The sequence below is a fragment of the Sciurus vulgaris genome (assembly GCF_902686455.1).
Source record: "Sciurus vulgaris genome assembly, chromosome: 1".
Taxonomy (NCBI): domain Eukaryota; kingdom Metazoa; phylum Chordata; class Mammalia; order Rodentia; family Sciuridae; genus Sciurus; species Sciurus vulgaris.
The window spans coordinates 22,604,806-22,625,403 of NC_136461.1; the positions used below are offsets into that span (position 1 = coordinate 22,604,806).

The 20,598-nt window shown below is 56.7% G+C and overlaps 1 protein-coding gene across 1 annotated transcript; it reads left to right on the forward strand.

Moving 5' to 3' along the window:
• Nucleotides 1–1,738: 1,738 nt before the first annotated feature.
• SERINC2 (serine incorporator 2) lies at nt 1,739–20,384 on the forward strand. The gene is made up of 10 exons (XM_079103536.1): nt 1,739–1,859; nt 10,744–10,905; nt 11,604–11,794; nt 12,238–12,317; nt 12,673–12,810; nt 13,209–13,378; nt 15,188–15,278; nt 15,592–15,733; nt 18,734–18,952; nt 19,792–20,384. Exons 1-10 carry the CDS (start codon nt 1,821–1,823, stop codon nt 19,925–19,927), a joined length of 1,368 nt encoding a protein of 455 aa, XP_078959662.1. The 5' UTR covers nt 1,739–1,820; the 3' UTR covers nt 19,928–20,384.
• Nucleotides 20,385–20,598: the final 214 nt, after the last annotated feature.

The following is a 20,598-nucleotide window of genomic DNA, read 5'->3' on the forward strand; positions in this document are numbered from 1 at the left end:
GGGATGGAAAACTGGCGCCTGGGGTAGAAGTGTCAAAGGGAGCTGAATCTGGGAATGGGAGTCATGAGGAGGACTTGCTTGGGGCTGCTTGGTGGCATTTCAGGTATAGGGTACTGCTGGGTAGAAAGTGGCCATGTGGGGGCTGTTTTGGGGTCAGACTGTCATCGGAGCAGAATGAGAAAAGTAGGCTGGTGGTCAAAGTCCCAACATTCCTTCAACAGGCATTCACTGCTGGGCTGTGCTGGGCTCAGGGCAGGACAGACAGCAGCAGAGATGAGTCAGGTGGTCGCTGGACTGGGCAGGAAAAGAGGCAGGCTGGATCTTATCACCTCTGCTTTCCAAGATAGTCATAAGCTCTCCAGGACAAGCTGTGGGGTCCAAAGCTATATGGCTTTGAGCAACCATATCAACAATCCCTGCAGTCACAGCCAGTGCTTGGTCTGTGCTCAGTGGGCCTGTAGCGTGTTACTTTACTTCTTTGAGGCTCTGTTTCCTTATCGGGAAGTTGGGGAGGGGAATTAATCTACTTGTGTGGGCTGCCGTGAGGCTCAAATGGTGCTAGGTGGGTAAAAGAGTCTGGCATGGGCTCAAACTTTGTGGTGAGTCCACAGGAAGTTATTTGTGAGGCCAGAGGGGAGGTCCTGTTGTTCTGGAAGCACCAGGGTAGGGGGATACTCATGCCTCATTGGCCAGGTAGTGGGTTGGAGGTGGTGGCTGTGGTTCTGTACCAGGAAGATACAGGATGTGAGTGAGGCTTTGAAAAGGACAAAGGGGGCTAAGAAGAAGGACCTTCAAGAGGAGGGCATCCTGTGGGCAAAAGTGTGGAGGAGGGAAAGTGCGGAACATGGCACAATTAATGGCCAAGCCTGATGCCCTGTGAATCACCGAGGAAGCAGTCAGGCCGGATCTTTGGCCCCTGGGCCAGCCGTGGGGCACGCAGGCTTCCTTCCCTCACGCTACCAGGTCTAGAGCTGGTGGAGGAGAGGGCTGGAGGGTGAACTACAGTAATTACAGAGCCCTCTGCTGGGTCTCTCACACCTGCCCCGGGGGAGACATCTGCTAGGAACACCCCTCACCGGGACCTCCTAACCCAGAGGCCAGAGTTTGGGTCTCTCCAACTGAGAAACCAGTGGGTAGAGGTGGCTGTGGGGCGTGTGGCCGTAGACAAGCTGCTCAAAGTCGGTAGAATTTGAAAAACAGGTGGATGGAAGGGACTGGTTTGAAAGCACGGAGCGGGGGGTCTCTGAAGGGACGTGGATGACTCGGGCTTAGACAAGGAACTTACATTCATTAGGCTTCTATGTGTTGTAACAGCTCTGTGAGGCAAGTCCCCTCGCTTTACGGCTGGGGAAACTGAGGCTCAGATAGGCGAGGTGACCTCTGAGCCCACGCTTCTTCCTCCAATTATTCATCCTTCAACACCAGGTGTGGAGCAAAGCTCCGCGCCAAGGGTCATGGAGTCAGCGGGACCACCTCTTGGATTCTGCCTCTAGGGATGACGTGTCCCGAGGTCACACAGTGGTCTTACGGAGCTCAGACTCAGGTCTTTGTCCAAATCATCGCTTTGGACTGGGGTACCAGCCGGGGCCAGAACTGGGTCGGGTGGCACGATTCCTGGCCCTGGAGTCCTGCACCTCCCCTTCCGCTACGGTCCCGCCCCGCGCACCTGCCCCAGGTGAGTCCGGCAGGCCCCGAGCGCCGCCGGAAAGGGCCGAGCGGCTTCGGCAGGTGGGGCGGGGCGGGGCGGGGCGGGGCCAGGCGGGCACTGGGAGCCGGACGGGACCCCGAGGCCCGCCGCCGCCGCCGCCGCCGCCGCCGCCATGGGCGCCTGCCTGGGCGCCTGCTCCCTGCTCGGCTGCGTGAGTGCCCGCCCCGCACTTCTGTCCTGTCTTCTTCCTCCAAGTAGTTTCTTCTTTTTCCTTCCTCCAAACTTGTCCTCCTTGGCCCGCACCCGCCTCCTCGTCCCTCAGGCTCCTGTCTCAGCCGGCGCCCCCAACCACTCGGTCCCGGGTGGCGGCGCCGGCGCCGCGACAGCTGGTGTCCCGGCTCGGGTTCCGGGGCCGGGCGGGGCGCGCCCTCGGCGGCGCCTCGGGGCACCGGGGAGACCGAGGCCCGCACGGGGCGGAGGGAGCGTCGCGGCCCCGGCCCGGCTCTTCCCGCCGGACTTGGGGTGGTTCTCGGGCGCGTCTCTCGTCTTTTTCCCGGACGCTCCGACTCTTTGTGTGTCCTGCCTGGCCCCTGTCCCTCTCTGCCCAGTGCCCTTCTCTGTCCCTTTGGCAGACGGTGTGGCCCTGTCGGTGCGGCTCAGTATGTCCATTTGTATTTGCCCGAAACGCGTCTCCGAGGTTCGGGGTTCGCGCGTCCCTCTGTCCATCCCTCCCGGCCTCTCCGCGTCCTTGTCTGCGCGAACTCCTGGGCACTTACTTCCCCAGCAAGCCCTGGCCCCTTCCGCGCGGGGCCCCAGCGCTGCGATGGGAGAGGGGTGGGGAGGAGCCCCCATCCGGTCTTCCCGAGCCACCCTGAGTGGGGTTGGTGCCAGTTGTCACCCCCCGGGCCAAACTTTGGATTGGGAGACCGAGGAGCTGAGGGAGTTTGGGTGTGCGTGCCTGGTTGCCTGAGCTGGAGAGCTGGGGGGCCCTCTGACTTCCCTCCCCCGCCCCCTCTTTCTTCCCTTCCCCCTCATTAAATGCGAGGTTCATTCAGCAGCTCCCTCCCGCTCTGGCCCCACACAAAGAGGGGCGGAGAAAGAGAGGGGGCTGCCAGGCTGCCGCCTAAGGAAAGCTCAGAACTTGCCTTCCTTTGTCCCTGATTTGTGTGTGTGTGAGGAGGGGGGCGTGGGGCGAGCGCTGGGATCTAGAGATTTACTTGGTAGCCATTTTCTGAGAATGAGCTCAGCCTAGGGAGGCCTTAGAGTGGGTGCCTCGACACAATTCTCTGTTCTTCTCTGGGCCTCCATTTCCCATCTGTGAAGTGTGTGTGTGTGTGTGTGTGTGTGTGTGTGTGTGCAGGAGGAGGGATCAGCTGGTACCTGCAGTCCCGCCCAGCCCAGAGAATTCAAGGTTTGGGCTGGTCTCTGCCCAGGACCAGTTTGCCTCCTGGTCAGGGAGGAACCGCTTCCCTGAGGGTGACTGGTTTTTCTTCTGGTTCTGCAGGGTTGGCACCAGTTTTGCTGTGCTGGGTGGGGTAGGGGATGTTGAGAGGAGGCCCGCTAATCCCCCATCCTTGGTTTCCTGTCTGTAAGTCGAGGATGGTGGTGGTGCTTCCCTAATGCTGTTGGGAATGTTAAATGGTAGACATGGGGCTGGGCAAGAGTCCAGTGGCACAGGCCTGCAATCCCAGTGACTTGGGAGGCTGAGGCAGGAGGATCCCTGTCCAAAGCCAGCCTCAGCAACTTACCAAGGCCCTAGGCAACTTGGCAAGACCCTGTCTCTAAATAAAACATAAAAAAGGGACTAGGGATGTGGCTCAGTGGTAAAGCACCCCTGGGTTCAGTCCCTGCTGGGTTCAATCCCCGGTACCAAAAGATACAAAAAGCAGTAGACATGGAAAGTGCCCAGCACGCCTGGCATGTGGCGAGTGCTCACCATGGGTGATTTTATCTCTGATGGAAGATGTGTGGAGAATTCCATCTGGAGAGTGTCTGAGTCATAGGATTCAATGCTGAGAGCAGACAGGCCTGCTCAAACCCTCAGTTTACAGGCATGGAAACTGCAGCCCAGAGAGGTTAGCTGCTTTGCCTAAGGTTGCACAGTCAGGATTAAAATTTGTTTCCTGGTCTAGGTTTCTGCGAACACCCCCACTCCCTCTCCCACATTCTGGTTGTGGACAGGGCTGGCCTAGGGTAGAATTGCCCTCCCGTGGAGTTCTGACCTCTGACACTGCACCAGTTGCTGTGCTGAGGCCCTCGCCCATGCCATCCCACTGGTTCTACCCCCACCCCCGTGGCACCGACGACCCATTTTAAATATACCATACCAATGATGGCCACCGTTTACTGTGTCCTTATATAGGCCCAGCACTCATGGGAAAGAGCTGCCCTGCAGAGGTTGGCACAGGCCAGCACTGTGATGAGCAAGGCACTTAATATTCCCACTTCAAAGACGAGGAAGCCAGATCAGAGAAGGCAGGTGGTTCCCCAAGGCCACATGGTATTAACTGGTACAGTGGACTCTCCTGGACACCGACATCCCGTTTCAGTAAAGAGTTGCCCCATAGACCTAAGGCCCTTATGGAAGGTTTCCAGGCATCTTAAGGGGAGTGTTTGGGGTACATGGGTTGGTGGGGAAGACTTCTGAACCCTCCCAGCTGTGACCATCTGCCTCTCCGGGTAGTTGCCCTGGACAGGAGGCGAGACTAGCCTTGGATGGGGATAAGGTGGGTCCCTTGGGGCTGGGAGTCACCAGGCAAGTTGGCACAGTGTGACTGGACAGTCAGCAAATATTGAGGGAGGGCCCTCTGTGCGGAGGGACTGTGAAAGGTCACTGGGTCAGAACAGCTGGACTCAGGTCCTGGTTGGCCTCTTCTCATCTGCAAGACCGTGGGCAGTCACTCTGCCCCCTGCTTGTCGTACAGTGGGAAGGACAGTGGTTCCTGCCTCTCAGGAGTGTCGCGGGATTAAATGGAACATTAGCGTGTCTACCGGGAGCTGGCCTGCGGCTTTTCCACTCCATAAGCCCCCAGGCTGGGAAACTGCTCCTGCTCCCAGCCACCAGCAAGGAAGTACCAACGAGGAAGTGGGGAAGCTGAGCCGGGCTGTCCAGCTGGAGCCTGGGCTCAGAGTCACTGCCCTTGGCCAGGAGTCCGTTTCCTAGATGAGGAAACTGAGTCCCACAGAGGGAGGAGAGACTCGCCTGGGGTCAGACTGCACTGCGCAGGGGAAGGAAGCATGCCTTGAATAGCTTCAGGCTGCCTCTTCCCTGTGTGGAGGCTGCTCTGGGGGTGGCTTGGCCACTGCGAATGGCTAGTGAAGGCTACAGGGTGCGTTCTTTCTGGGGCCTGTGTTTTTGTTTTAAAATGGCAACAAAATATGACATAAGATTTACCTTTTTAACTTTTGTTTCTTTTTTTGTTTTGTTTCACCAGACATACATAGTAAAAATGGGTTTTAACTAATGCAACCGTAATGATACGGATCCCAAGTGAGTGGCATCGTCAGGGAAGGGAGCACAGCCACGTGGCAGAAGCTGGCTTCCTGTCTGGCTTACTGGAAACGGCCCCTGCTCCCTCTCCCTACTCCCACCACACTGCATGCCACTCTGTGGCCTGTCCTCTGTTCTGCAGCCAAAGGGATATTTCTCTTTTTGTTCTTTTTTTTTTTTTTTGTACTAGGGATTTGAACCAGGGGTGCTTACCCACTAAGCCACACCCCCAGCCCTTTTTACTTTTTATTTGAGACAGGGTCTCACTAAGTTGCTTAGGACCTCCATTGGTTGCTGAGGCTGGATTCGAACTGAAGTGACCCTCCTGCCTCAGCTCCGGAGTTGTTGGGATTACAGGCATGTGCCAAAATGTCCAGCCAAAGTGATATGTCTAAAATGCAAATCTGATGTCATTCCTCTTTGGCAGTGGGGTTCCCTATTGCCTATGGGGTGAAGTTCAGACTCACCTAAGGGATTCTGGTCGCCACTTCCGGGCACCACACCAGGAAATAAAACATCGACTAACTGTGGCATGTGTGATTCCCTTGGCTAGGACAACCCTCCTCCCACCTCCCCTGGCTTCCTGCTCTCCCTGGGAAGCTCCCTGTCTCCTCCCTCTTCTATCGTGGTAAAATGCCTGCGATTTAAAATGTGTCGTCTGAACCATTTTTCTTACTTTCTTTTGAGACAGGGTCTTGCTGTGCTGCCCAGGCTGGTCTCACACTCCTGGGCTCAGATGCTCCTCCTGCCTCAGTGTCCTGAGTTGACAGGACCACAGGTGCACACCGTGGTGCCCAGCTCCATTTTAAGCATTATTTTTAGTTGCAGGTGGACGCAGTACCTTTATTTTACTTAATTACATCTGGTGCTGAGGGTCGAACCCAGTGCCTCGCACATGCTAGGCAAGTGCTCACCACTGAGCCCCAGCCCAGCCCCAGCCTTCTGCCATCACCAGCCTGTTCACCCCATTTCATCTTCACAGATTGAAGCTCCCATTAACAGTAGCCACCCTGGTAACCATCTGGTGACAGAAGCAGCCCCTGGTAATGACTGTTATAATTTTTCTCTCAATGACCATGACTGCTTGGGGTTTCTCAGTAAGTCCAGCATGCAGCACTTGCCCTCTTGTGACTGGCTTCTGTGGCCGTCACATCCTGGGGGTCATCCCTGATGTAGCGTGTGTCAGAAAGTCCCTCCTTTTCATGAGTGAGTGTTATTCCATTGTATAACTAGACCAGGTTTTGTCTAGCCATTTACCCATCCATACACATTTGGGTGGTTTTTGCCTTTTGGCTGCTGTGAACATGGGTGTCTGTTTGATCCCTACTTTCAGTTCTTTTGGATTGTAGGCAGAAGTGAAGGGCCAGTTTGTCTCAAACAAAACAACTCGAAACTGGCTCAGCCTTGATCTGCCTCTCCTGCCTACCTGGTGCCCCAAGGGTAGGGTTCTAAGGACCGGTGGTGTGTGGATGACTGAATGAGACCTGTTCCCATCATGCCAAACCTCTCGGGGCTCGAGTGTCCAGCCTGCTGTGTGAGGTGGTGAGCTCTCTGTCACTGGTGGTGCGTGCACAGCGGAGGACAGCTGGCTTTTTCTGGCTGGATTGGTCAAATGGCCAGGCACCTTGCAGCTGAGATTCTAAGTCTGGGCTTCTTAAGTTCCGAGTGAGTTCTCCATCCTGAGGCCCCGGGCCAGTGCTGGGGTTCGGCCAGCGCTAGGTGTTCTGTGCTTTTCCATCGCTGCCTCGGGCATGCGGGGCAGGAAGTGGTTGGAGTCGCGGGGCAGTTTCAGCTGCCTGGAGCACTGACCCATGTCACTCTGCAGCTCAGTGATCCTCATCACCTCTAGTGATCCCAAGAGTGGAGGGGCCACCACCGTCCCCAGGTATTGGACATGATATCATCTGCAGTTTCTTGGGATGATAATAAGCTCATAAAACCTAAAGCTTTGTGCCAATTTGAGTTTTTAATCTTTATTTAAAAATCTTAATTTTTTTCCTATCTGTAAAATCAACTCGACTGACACATGATTGTTACCCACACGCTGGCCACACTTGGCAGGGGAATCTGCCTTGATGTTTCGGTGAACATTCCCTTTTCCTGTTCCCCTGGGCTTCCTGTATGAACGGAACTTGCCTGTGGCCTGCCTGTCTGTCTGTCTGCAGGAAGGGTCCTTACAGGGGTGGGGAGAGGGGTCCAGGTGTTTGAGCCTGGCTCCCACAGGTGGGGCAGCTTCCGCCTCCCTCCTTCCTGGTCTCTCTGGTTGCTGATTGGGCCTCGGAAGTCCCCAGGTATCCGGTAGCAGGAACACCTGCATTCTGGCCTCATGAGTGAATTGAAAGGTCAAGCTCCCTGAAGTTGGGATGGCTTCTCTTGTCTTGTCGCGCAGGTGGCAGGTTGAAATGGTAACGAGCCAGAGTCGGGCCCTCAGGTGTCTGAGGGGAGTGCCTGCTGGCCTCCCTGGGATTCCTCTGGGCGTGGAGGGATGCTTTTATTCACCGGGGTATTTTTAAATTAAACGAGACCACCATTAGTGTGGCTCTTGGGCAGCACACAGACTCCTGGGCTTACCTGCTGTGTGACCTTGCTCATGTCACCTTTTCCAGTCTCAGTTTCCCCATATGTAAATGGGAGGCTGACACACACTTCGTACTGTCAGAGGCTTAAGGTAGATACAGTGCTCACCGCCATGCCGCCGCTGAGTAGCCCCTCAGAGGCGGTAGCTGTCATTGGATTACTTGAATTCCAGTGCTTTTGTTGACTTGCTATGTGACCCCAGTTAAGTTTCTGAACCTCTCTGGTGTCAAAGCCCACATCTGTAAAATGGTACTAATCACCTCCTCTGTCTGATAACCAGGAGATTCCTTATGGCCCACAAAATATTTTCCTGGTTTATGCTTGTCCCCTCATTCCCCAGATATGGCCATGGATAGGCAGGGCTTGTGGTGGCAACTGCAGGATGTAACCAGGCTGTTGTGGCTTGAACACCAAGAACAATTTGATCCCCCAAGCACTGAACGCAGCACTGAGCTGTACTTGGCTCTGTGGGTGACAGAGAGGGGTACGAAGGAGGTTTCCCAGGGGTGTCCTCAGAAGAGAAGAGGCAGAGGAAAAGCAACTCCGTCCCCAGCTGAGGCGCCACTGCCTATGACCAGTCCAGCCAGGAAGGCTGGAGTCTCAGGACCTGGGCCCTTTCCGCCTGCTCTCTACAAAGCTCACCTCCAGGGCCAGGTTATTCCTCTTCTGATGACAGCCAGTCCTGTGCCTGTCTGGTCCGACGCCATCACTCCCCGCTCACCACCTGCCGGCTCAGGAGGCTTCCCCACGAGAACACAGAGCCTCCTTCCCCGGCCCCCACTGCCCCAGCTCCGCGGCCCCAAGCCCCGGGGTCTGGGTGCCTCCTGCCCCTCAGCTCTCAGTTGAAATGCCGCCTCAAGGCGACCCCCCCCACCCGCGTTGGCACTCATGGCAGTGGGTACTTTTTCTTGCGGGCACTCGTCAAGACCTGTGTCTTGCTCTTAAATACCTGAGAGAGGACTTGGGTGGTTTGGGGACGAGGTTTACCAGGTGAAGCTGGAGGCGGGGCCTGTTTCTTCAAAGGCCGGGGGGCGTGTCTCCTTTTCCAGGGACCGGCTGTGAGGGGTGTGGCCTCAGCAGCCCCTGTGTGACTTCTGACGGCCGCCGACTGGGGACCCCAGAAGGGAAGAATTAGATCGCCACCTATTGTCCCAAACTGGTAACTCTAGGGCCGGGCGTAGCCGCTCGGGAGTTTCTTTCTTTCTTTTTCTTTTTTTTAAATGAAAATAAGCTTTATTACATCAAGTAATAAATACATACAAAGATGCAGTTTTAGTCATTTTCTTCCAGATGTTTTGATCAACTTCCAATAAACAGAACTGAAATCTACATATAGTCTTAGTATGAAAAATTTCGGGGTCCTTGTAGATTTGGCAGGTTGCTCTTTCTTCTGTATTTATAACTTGTGCACTCTTAAAATTGACCTCGAAGCACTAAGAGTCATGCAAATGCTTAAGCAAAAAAGAAGTGCCATTAAGCAGAACCTCCACTGTATGGCACAGCTAAGTGAAGCAGGCGGTCGGGATGCAGTCAAACAAAGTCCTTGGGATCAACTGAGCTTATGAAAAGGAACAAAGAACAATTTGAGTGACATAAAGTATTCAAAAGATTAAAGGGACACTGGTATCTTGGAGCCAAACAACGGTTTGCTGTAAAATAACTTCACATGCATCTTTTAAATCAATGCTTAAAAAAAAAACAAAACCTGGGTCATTCCTAACCACATAAAATGCAAATCCTAATTAACTTCGAAATATTTTCCCAATATTTTGAGACTGTGAATCTTGGGAGAAAAAACTAAACTGTTACCATTTTGAATACAAGTGTTCCATCTGAACAGGGAAGGTGAGCTGTCACCTCTCACACTGTAGAGACCCTCGCCGGCAGACAAGGAGGCTAGGGTCTGGCTTTCCGCCGCTTGTGCTAAGCACTCCCAGCCAGTCCTGAGCTCCAGCCTCTCCTGGCACTCTTGCTCCCTGCAGAGGTGGCCTCATCTCCTTCCCCAGCTCTTCCGCGATGCCAGCAGTTCCCCATACTTGCTCTGGGGCACATGACTGTTCCCAGTTCCCTGCGTGTGACCCCGTGATGGTGGCCCATAGTCGCTGGGCAGCTGGCGGTACTGGGAGGATGCTGCCAAGCTGGGGGAAGGCGAGCGGATGCTTCCAGCGGCGTTGAAGGTGGCCAAGTTCGGCTTGTACGACATCCACCCAGGCGGCTGCAAGGATGGCCGCTCTGGAGTTTCTATTCTGTTCATTCAACGAATGCTTATTATGCACTTGCTGTTTTCTGAGGTCTTGTCCGCTTCTATGTCAAACACTTTATATTCATTCAGCAGATAGCCCACGATCTTCTACTGTGTGCCAGGCACTGTGTGGTCCTCCGTGCACAACACAGACAAAACTCCATGCTCGCTGGCAGGGGAAGCAGACAAGTAAAATAAGGGGCCCATCAGAAGACAGAGAGTCCTGTGGAGAAGTAAGGGGAAGGGAGAAGGAAGCCCGAGGGGGTTGAAATTTTAAATCCCTATTTCGTTCTCATACTTTTCCTGTGAGAGGTAGGTAATGATTCCTATTTTATAGGCGAGGTAACAAGTTCAGAGAGGTTGAGTGAGTTGTGTAAAGTCACACAGTGACAGAGCTGGCTTTCTGATTTTTTTTTTTTTTTTTCTTCCATTCCCCCAACTAAGAAACTGTGACCACAGCTTTCTCTTCCCTTTTTTGTGGGCAGGGGGTGTACTGGATTGAACCCAGGGGTGCTCTACCACCCAGCTACATCCCCAGTTCTTTTTAATTTTTAATTTTGAGACAATGCCCCACTACATTGCCAAGCCTGGCCTCAAACTTGCAATCCTCCTGCCTCAGCCTCTTGAGTCACTGGGGTTTTCGGAGATCCAGGTTAGTCTGGCTTCTGTTGACTCCCCTGCAGCTTGGCAGTTAGACGAGACAACATCTGCGAAGCGAGTGTCACTGCCCAGCTCAGTCCAGATTGGAACCCCTGAACAGGCAGGTGACAGTGCCCCTCCCCGCAGGCCTCCTGCCTCTGCGGCACGGCTCCCTGCCTCCTGTGCGGCTGCTGCCCCGCCAGCCGCAACTCCACCGTGAGCCGCCTCGTCTTCACCAGCTTCCTCTTCCTGGGCGTGCTGGTGTCCATCATCATGCTGAGCCCCGGCGTGGAGAGCCAGCTGCACAAGGTGAGCGCCAGAGCGGGAGGCGGGAGGCGGCGGCTGCGGGAGCAGCTCCCGACCTGGCCTCCAGGGGCCTCGGCTCTCCAGCTAGAGGGCGCAGGCTCGGGGCCCTGCGCTCACGGAGGCGGGCAGGAGTCCCGGCGCCCCTGTGAGCTGCGGGTGGCAATGGTGGGGCCCTTTCTTGTGTGGGGAGAACTTGAACCTCGTGAGGGAGTCCTGTTTCTCAGAAGCCGTGGTCTCCTTGGGAAATGCTAGTCACTGCTGTCCCTTGGACGGCTGGCTCCCGCCAGTGCTGGAGCCCGGAGCGGGGGTCCCGGCTCTTCTCTTCATCTCCCGGCACAGACGGGGGGCGAGGGCGGGGACGCCTGTCCGCGCCCAGGTGTGAGTCCCGGGGAGCTCGGAGGAATGCGGGCAGTGCGCCCTGGACCCGGGTCGGCCCGCGGCTCCTTTTTCCCCAAGACTGTGACGCTGAGCCAGGCGGCGGGTGGAGGCCACGCTGGGGAGCCCCACAGTGCGTCACTGGCCCTGGAGGGATGCCAGGAAAGCACACAGCCAGGAGCGAGCTGGGAGAGTCCGTCACGGGGCTCCTGCCCCCGCAGTGGGTGGGGGGCGGCGGAGCGGGCGCTGGGCCGCGCGCCCCTCCTGCTCCTGCCGCCCTGGGCTGGGGGCAAGCCGGGCACTCAGGCGGCTGTCTGTCTCCACAGCTGCCCTGGGTGTGTGAGGAGGGGGCTGGAAACCCCGTTGTCCCGCAGGGCCACATCAACTGTGGCTCCCTGCTGGGCTTCCGCGCCGTCTACCGAATGTGCTTCTCCACGGCGGCCTTTTTCTTCCTCTTCGCCCTGCTCATGATGTGTGTGCGCAGCAGCCGGGACCCCCGCGCTGCCATCCAGAATGGGTAAGGGAGGGGCCCTGCACCCCGGCGCTCTTTTCCAGCCCCCTTCTCCTCCTCTGCCAGTTCCCAGGATCTCGAGATTCTGCCCTCGGACTTGGGAGTCACTGAAGCCAGGGTCACAGCACAGAGAACAGCTCATTGAGTCATACCTGTTTCTCTGATGAGGAAAGAAAGCTCAGAAAGGGCAGTAGTGTGCCTGAGGTCACACAGTACTTTAGAGACTGACACAGTCGACTGGAACTCAGGCAGTCATGCTCACTGCTTGGTTTTTCCCTCTCTACCCCTCAGGGCTTCTTCTGGGGGCAGGGCAGGCTTTCTGTGCCCATCAGGAAGTCCTTCTTTGCCTCTCCCAGGGTCTGTTCTTTGGGAGCAGGGCTCTGGGGCCAGGCCTGCTCTGACTTTGGTGTCTTGCCCCTGCTCAGCTTCCTTGTCTGTCCCCACTGCAGGTTCTGGTTCTTTAAGTTCCTGGTCCTCGTGGGTATCACCGTGGGTGCCTTCTACATCCCTAGTGGCTCCTTCTCCAATAGTAGGTGGCTTGGGGGCACTGGAGGGCTAGCAGGGAGGTGGTAGGACTCTGGGGCTTTGGATAGGGGCTTGGTGGGGCTGCCCTTGGCCCTGGCACACTGACCCAGGCTGCTGCCCCCCACCGTGGGACAGTACTAATGCTTGGTTTCATTGTTTTGGGGCAGCTGGGGCGGGGGGACCCACCTGGCCCGACCCCTATTCTGCTGTGCGTCTCTGCAAGGCCAGGGCTCCCTGAAGGCAGGGTCTCTGCTGCAGGACGACTGACTAGACAGTGGTGTGTGAGAGGGAGACCGCGGGTGGCTGCCCCGGCCTCCCCTGGCCTCACCCTGCCCCCCCCCCCCCCCCCCCGCCCGCAGTCTGGTTCTACTTCGGCGCCGTGGGCTCCTTCCTCTTCATCCTCATCCAGCTGGTTCTGCTCATCGACTTCGCGCACTCCTGGAACCAGCGGTGGCTGTGCAAGGCCGAGGAGCGCGACTCCCGCGCCTGGTACGCAGGTCAGTGCCGGGCCTGGCACAGGGGCAGGGCAGCCGGGGCTCCCCGCGGGCAGGGCGTGCCCTCGGGAGCGGAGGAGAGCTCTGCGCAGCGACGCCTTCTGGTGGTGCCCAGACGGAGCTCCAAGGGACACGGGCCCCTGCAGCCCCCGAGCAGAGGGGGCCCCCGTTGAGCGCTGCCCAGGTGTGGCGTGGTCTTGGCGCCCTGCGCGCTGTTCTGTCTCCCACCGCGGTGCCGCCTTATCAGACTGCTCTGACCGTGTCGTGATCGTGGTGACGGCCACCCCATGCCAGCTCCGGATGGGGCAGTCACTCAGAGGCCCTGGTGGAAGATCCTGAATGAGGACGGAGCCCCAGAGGGTGGGGTCCCCCCTGAGCCGGCGCTGCTGCCCCTCCCGCAGGCCTCTTCTTCTTCACCTTCCTCTTCTACGCGCTGACCGTCACGGCTGTGACACTGATGTTCGTCTACTACACGCATCCGGGCGCCTGCTACGAGGGCAAGATCTTCATCGGCCTCAACCTCACCTTCTGTGTCTGCCTCTCCATCGTGGCTGTCCTGCCCAAGGTCCAGGTGAGCCCGCCCGGCGGCCCCTTGGCAAGTGGGATTTCTGTAGAAACTTGGCTTCTGGGGCAGGGACTGACACTGAGAGCATGGGTTCCAGAGATAGCACCCCGAGCCTGGAGTGTTGGCTGTCACGTCTACATGCTGGGTGTCTTTGGGAAAGTGCTGTAACCTCTCTGTGCCCATCTTTCCTCAAATGTAAAAGGGGGATGATCACACCAGCTATTTGTAGGACTGAACAGGGAGCAGTGCCTGGTGTGAGAGGGAACAATCAGACATCAGCTGTTGGAGTTCTTGATGTCATTTTTCTTTTTTTTTTCACACAAATTAGAAGACCATCAGGAAGAGTTAGTGAGTGATTCCTAGATGATTCAAGAAATGGTGCTGGGGGTGAAATTCCAGGGTTCCATCTCAGACCCTTTGAGACAGTGGGTGGGGGCTTCCAAGGTGAATGTTCTTCAAAATGTTCTGGACCACCTTATGTGTCCAGCAGTACCTCACAGTGTGGATCTCAGCACCATAGGAGTTTCAAAGCCAGCTTGGGTGGTCTCTGTGTATCTTCAGTAGAAAGACTGGGAACCTCTTTTCTGCTCAGAGCCTGCATTTGTGTGAGAAAGCTGAAGCCCAGAGAGGGAGATGCTTTGTCCCAGAGCACACAGCAACCAGCGTTCATTCAGCAAATACCTTTTTTTTGGGGGGGGGGGGGGCTACTGGGGATTGAACCCAGGGTCTCACTAAGTTGCCTAGGGCCTTGCTAAATTGCTGAGGCTGGCCTTGAACTCATAATCCTCCTGTCTCAGCCTCCTAAATCAGGGATTACAGGCCTGCACCTCTGTGCCTGGCTTGCCAGGCTCACTTCTAGGATTGGGGCTACAACTGCCAGGAATAGGAGGAATGAGAATAGTGGCTCTAAGTTAATGGCATCTGTCACCTATGTCACTTGGTCCTCACATCATCAACCCACTTTACAATGAAACACAGGCTTAAAGAAGTAAAGCGGCCAGGCATGATGGTGCAGGCCTGTACTCCCAGTCACATGGGAGGCTGAGGCAGGAGGATAGCAAGTTCAAGGACAGCCTCAGTAATTTAGCAAGGCCCTAAGCAACTCAGTGAGACCCTGTCTCTAAATAAAATACAAAATAGGGCTGACTGTGGCTCAGTGGTTGAGTGCCCCTGAGTTCAATACCTGATACCAGGAAAAAAACAAAGTGAAGGAAGGACTGATGGGCACAGTAGTGCATGCCTGTAATCCCAGTGACTCAGGAGGCTGAGGCAGGAGGATTATGAGTTCAAGATCAGTCTCATTGACTAAGTGAGGCCCTAAGCAACTTAGTGAGACCCTGTCTCAAAATAAAAAATAAAAAGGGCTGGGAATGTGGCTCAGTGGTTATGCGCCACTGGTTCAATCCCTGGCACCAAAAACAAACAAACAAAACAAGGAGTAGATACAGCTTGTGCAAAGGCCCTGGGGCAGGGAGGGTTGGCAGGCTGCGGTGATAGAAGAAGCCACCATGGCTGCTATGCTACACTGAGAGGTGGAGGAGAAGGCCGGCACACCCGGAGGCTGTGGTTGGCGGTCTACCTGAGAGGGTTTTTAGGAGGGAGGAGGGTGGTGATCTGAGGAGTGAGAGTGTGAAGAGGAAGAATTAGAAGCCCACATCCAGGTGGTGAGGGTGCTAGGTGGCCGGGCTGGCGTGTTTTCCCAATGTGGGGTGGGGTGGGTGGGGGACTCGGAGGTCCCCTAGTAGGTGTGAGTGGCCGGGGGGTGGTGGGTGTCCCTGGCCTGGCAGGGGACTTACCAGTGCTGGCCTTCTCCAGGATGCCCAGCCCAACTCTGGGCTGCTCCAGGCCTCTGTCATCTCGCTCTACACCATGTTTGTCACCTGGTCAGCCCTGTCCAATGTCCCTGGTGAGTATGGCCCCGGGCTCGAGAGGCCTGGCCTTGTTCCTGGGCCACCTTGGCCTGCTGAGGAGCTGGGGACCCTCACAGGTGACAGGGACATCCTGGCTGCAGCCCACCCTGAGACTCTGCCCTCAGGGAGGTGGCTGCCCGCTGGCTCCCAGAGTTGACGCTGTCATTTTGTGTGCTAAGGGCTGTCTGCTGCTGGGCCCTGGCTGGTGGGCTATGTTTTTGTCTGTCTGTCTGCCTGCCTGCCCGTCCTCAGGGCTGCCTGGCTTCCCCGGGGCTCCGTGGGTGGAGGTGACTCTGCTCCCCTCCCCAGACCAGAAGTGCAACCCTCACTTGCTGACCCGCCTGGACAACGCCACGGTCCTGGCGGGCCCCGAGGGCTACGAGAGCCAGTGGTGGGATGCCCCCAGCATCGTGGGCCTCGTCATCTTCATCCTGTGCACCCTCTTCATCAGGTACGGCGGGCTCCGCCCTCTGGGGAGTGGTCTCGTGCGGGGTCCGCCCTCTGGGGAGTGGTCTCGTGCGGGGTCCGCCCTCTGGGGAGTGGTCTCCTGCGGGGCCAGAGTGAGGAGGCCTGGGAGCCCGACTTGGGCTGGTGGGGAGCGAGCCTCTCAGGCCCAGCTTGAGCCGGCAGCAGAGGCGGGCCAACCGCCCTCCCGGCCCAGCCCTTTTCTGCACTGGAGCCACCTCGTCTCCAGCCCAGCCACCTGTGGGATCAGGGAAGGGATTTGGACTGGACCAGCAGGTCCAGGCTCCATTTCTCACCTGCCATGTGGCCTGGGAAAGCAGCGTAATCTTCCAGAGCCTCACTTTCCTCCTGGGTAAGAGGAGAAGGATGCTCTCCAAGGTGTGGAGCTGGCTGTGGCCCCATCATCTTCCCTAAGAGGGCAGCTCATGCTGAAGTTCACACAGCAGCTCTTTATTTTTATTTTATTTTATTATTTATTTATTTTTTGGGGGGTGCTGGGGGATCGAACCCAGGGCCTTGTGCTTACAAGGCAAGCACACTACCAACTGAGCTATCTCCCCAGTCCTAGCTTTTTATTTTTTTAATTTATTTTTATTTTTTGGTACTAAGGATTAAACCTAGGGGCACTTTACTACTGAGTTATGTCCCCAGCCCTTCTTAACTGTCTTGCTAAGTTGCTGAGGCTAGCCTCGAACTTGTGATCCTCCTGCTTCAGCCTCCTGTATAACTGGAATTACAGACATGTTTCCTTGTGCCTGGCTACTCAGCAGCTTTTCTGGGGCGGGTACTGGGGATCGAACTCAGGGGTACTCGACCATTGAGCCACATCCCCAGCTCTATTTTATATTTTATTTAGAGAAACTCACTGAGTTGCTTAGTGCCTGGCTTTTGCTGAGGATGGCTTTGAACTCTAGATCCTCCTGCCTCAGCCTCCTGAGCTGCTGGGATTATAGGTGTGCGCCACCGTGCCCAGCCACAGCAACTTTTTAAAAGGAACATCTTAGAAGTGCATATTAGTGTGAACTCTGGAGCTAGCCTGCCTGCCTTTGAACCTGGCCCTGCCACTTGCTAACTGTGATCTTTGGCAAGTCATTTACCCTCTCTGTGCCTCAGTTTCCTTACCTATAAAATAAGGATAAAAATAGTACCTACCTCATTGGATTGTTGAGGGTGGTGCCATGAGTTACTGTGTGTAAAACAGTACAAAGGACCAGTATGCAGGAGCTTGGCACGTAGCAGGTGCAAGATAAGTGTTCTGTGTTGTTCTAACCCTCTGACGTTTGCACAGCTGGGTGGACGGGAGCGCTGCTGTGTAAGGCACGGGTCATAATGTTCAGCGACTCCGCGGACTCGCGCTCGCCTTCCGCTGGCCCCATGATGTGCGCCTGCGCTCTAGCTCTGCTCTGCCGCCCTGCCTGGCGGCAGCACCCCTGCCTGCTGGCCTCCCGGGCTCAGCGCTTGGAGGCCGAGGCCGTTTCGCAGTCAGTTTGGTTTTAACCTTTTCACAACATTGTCTCCGAGTCCTGTCAGGGCAGCCTACGTTCACCTCTCTTCTCCATCACGTTGATACCTGTGCGACCTGGAAAGGCCTGGATCTCAGAGCCTCTTTGACAGATGGGGCGACTGAGGCTCAGGAAGGCCATGAGCCCACAGTGGCGGGGACCTCTGCACGCTTTTCTTGCCCCTGGTCCTCCGTCCCTCCCCGTCCCTGACCCCCCGGGCTCAGCTCTGCTTACTCTGCTCGTCATCGCCTTCCTGACCTTGGTCACAGGAGGCTCCCTGGAGCCAGGGCTCCGTCCTCGGCACAGTTCTGGCATGAGCTGCCGAGAGGCCAGGACTACCCGGGTCTCCACCCAGCTCCGGGTGGCCCAGGCCTGGCTCTCCTGCACTTGATACCCGCACAATAGCTGGGGATTGCGTTCCCACCGGAGGCTCAGCCAGGGTGGATCTCCGTTCCCTGTGTTAGGGCGGGGAACCAGCTCTTCTCTTTGTTTCCCCCCAGTGCTAGGGATTGAACCCCAGGCACTCCACCGCTGAGCTGCACTCGCCTGCAGCCTTCTTACTTTTTCATTTTGAGGCAGGCTCTTATATTAGTTGTCCAGGCTGGCTTTGAACTTGGGATTCTCCTGTCTCAGCCTCCATAGTTGCTGGGGATTACAAGTGTGAACCACTATACCTGGTCTTTTTACCTTTTTCCAGAATGTGAGTTGGGTCTTCAAAATTGTATGTCTCGAACTTCTGAATTTTGTTTCAACATTAAGCCCTCATCATAGAAAAGCCACGACAGCCAGTCGTGGAGACTGAGGCAGGAGCACTACAAGTTCAAACCCATCCTCAGCAACTGCAAGACCCTGTCTCGAAATAAAACAAAATGAGGACTGGGGGTGTATCTCAGAGGTTCAATCCTCAGTACTGCCAAAAAAAAAAAAAAAAAAAGAAAGAAAGAACAGAAGCAATGACATATAACCATCACTGTGATTGTCATTTTCTTCTTCTAGTGTAACCATGAAGGAAAGGGAGGCAGATGATTACCTGAGACTAATGAAAGCCTTGTGAGTTATTAACATTCAGCTCCTGATGTGGTGGTCCGCAGCACTGGGAACTCAGTTTGCGGAAGTAGCCAATGCGTGTCTCAGGAGTATCGGCCGTTTATGTAGCTCGTGCCCTGTGCCTGGACAGTGCTGGGCTTTCCGTCATTATTCCACTTACCTCCCAGCAGCCCTGTGAGGGAAGTACAGGGGAGGCCTCAGAGGTTCAGAGAGGTCACACATCCTGCTCAGGGTCACAGAGGGAGTTGGCGTAGAGTTGAGAGTCAGAACAGCTTACTAACTCCTGGGCCCAGGCCATCAGGTCCCTGGCCTCCAAAGCCCTGAGACCACGTGTGTCTGGTGTTGTGAGCCTTGCCGTGGCTCCAGGTCCACCCTGCTACCAGTGTGCCCCCGTTGGTGGCCGCGGCCCTGACTCCACCCTCCTGGCTCCCCCGCAGCGTGCGCTCCTCAGACCACCAGCAGGTGAACAGTCTGATGCGGACGGAGGACTGCCCGGCTGGCCCGGAGGCCATGCAGCAGCAGCAGCAGGTGGTGGTCTGTGAGGGCCGAGCCTTCGACAACGAGCAGGATGGTGTCACCTACAGCTACTCCTTCTTCCACCTGTGCCTGGTGCTGGCCTCCCTGCACATCATGATGACGCTCACCAACTGGTACAGGTGCGTGCAGCCTGCGGCGCCCCCTCCTCTGCCCCTCCCTGGGTGTCCCTGAGCCTGCTCAAGGTCGGGGGCATCTGGGCGTCTGCCCCTGCTCCGCCCAGTGTCCCTGCTGGTGCCTCAGTGTGCTCAGCTCCTGGCAGCTTCATGAGTGATGGAGGGGACCTCACAGGAGGTGGGGCTGGGCCTGTGCAGGGCTGTGGGGTTTCAAATCTGGTGGACCATGGAGTCAGCTTTGAGGTTTGTGGCTGGAGGGTTAGGGTTAGGGTGGGGTCAGAATCAGAGTCACATGTTAGGAGGAGGAGTCAGCATCTAGTGTGGGGCGGGGCCTCTGGAGCTGCAGCTGGTCTCCGTTACTCAGACCATTGCCATGGCGTGGGCACGTGTGCACACCATGCTGTGTCATCTGGTGACATGGGTCTGGAGGCCGTAGCCAGGACTGAAGGGATGGAATCAAGGAGCTAAGATCGGGGTCATAAGGTCAGGGGTCGGGGTGGACTGAGCACAGGTAAGCAGTCAGGACTAAGGTCAGGAGTTCCAGAGCCCCAAGGTCAGGGGCTGGGAGTGAGGTCGGAGAATTGGGATCCCAAGATTAGACCAGGAGACAGGTCAAGCTCAAGGTCTAGGACTGGGTCGACACTGGAGCTGAGGCGGGTCAGGGCTGTGGTAGGAGGCCAAGAGCCTTCCTTGTCCAGGCTAATGAGGCCGAGTGCCTGAAGGGTCAGAGGCAGGGTAAGAGCTGGTGTTGAAGTCAGGGGTCACAAGTGGGCCGTAAAGTCAGGGAACAGGACTACGGTCACGAGCTCAGGGGCCAGGCTCACCAGGAAGATGGTGTGTTCCAGACCCGGAGAGACCTATACCATGATCAGCACGTGGACCGCCGTGTGGGTGAAGATCTGCGCCAGCTGGGCAGGGCTGTTCCTCTACCTGTGGACCCTGGTGGCCCCTCTGCTCCTGCCCAACCGTGACTTCAGCTGAGGCGGCCCCCGGAGCCTGCCCACTTCGTGCCTTGGGGCTCGCTGACAGCCAACCTGCCGCCTCCCCACACTTGCTCAGCCAGGCTGAGCCCCATCCTCCCCACCCTCACCCTCCTCCAGGCCTGTCCTGAGTGGCCGTCCTGCAGTCTTAGTGCCGCCAGGGTCTGGGGAGCACCGGACTCACATCTGTGCCCCACCTGCCGCTGCCCCAGACCACGGAGCTGCCTCTTCCTTCCCTGACCCCAGTGACCCACACTCACTCTTGGGAAAAAAAGTCCCCTCATTCCTAGGCTGCCCAGAAGGGGGCTGAGGGGAGAGCTGCTCAGAGCTGCTCAGAGGGCAGTGAGCACCCGCCACCTGGGCGCCTGGCGCCGAGGCCCGTGTTCCTGCCCCACCCCTTCCTGGACCGTGCCTTACAAGTCTCCAAGACTTCGCGCAATAAACACGCCCATGTGTGCCTTCCTGTGTCCCGTGCTCCTCACCCTTGGTGCTGAGCCTGTCGCCTCTGCAGCCAGAGGGCTGGGAGCGGAGAGTCAAGGCTGAGGGACGAGGGGTCTGGGCTCTGGGTCACAGAGAACCCAGGATGCAGGGCTGGCAGGAAGGAGGGCCGGCCAAGGCTTTGGAAGAAGGGACTCTGGGGGCCAGACAAGGGGAGCCTGGAGGCAGTGGGAC

Coding starts and splice junctions, on each gene's coding strand:
- SERINC2 (XM_079103536.1), top strand. CDS start 1,821: ATGGGCGCCTGCCTGGGCGCCTGCTCCCTGCTCGGCTGC. Junction 1,860..10,743: donor CCTGCTCCCTGCTCGGCTGC/GTGAGTGCCCGC, acceptor CCCTCCCCGCAG/GCCTCCTGCCTCTGCGGCAC. Junction 15,734..18,733: donor CTGTGCACCCTCTTCATCAG/GTACGGCGGGCT, acceptor GCTCCCCCGCAG/CGTGCGCTCCTCAGACCACC.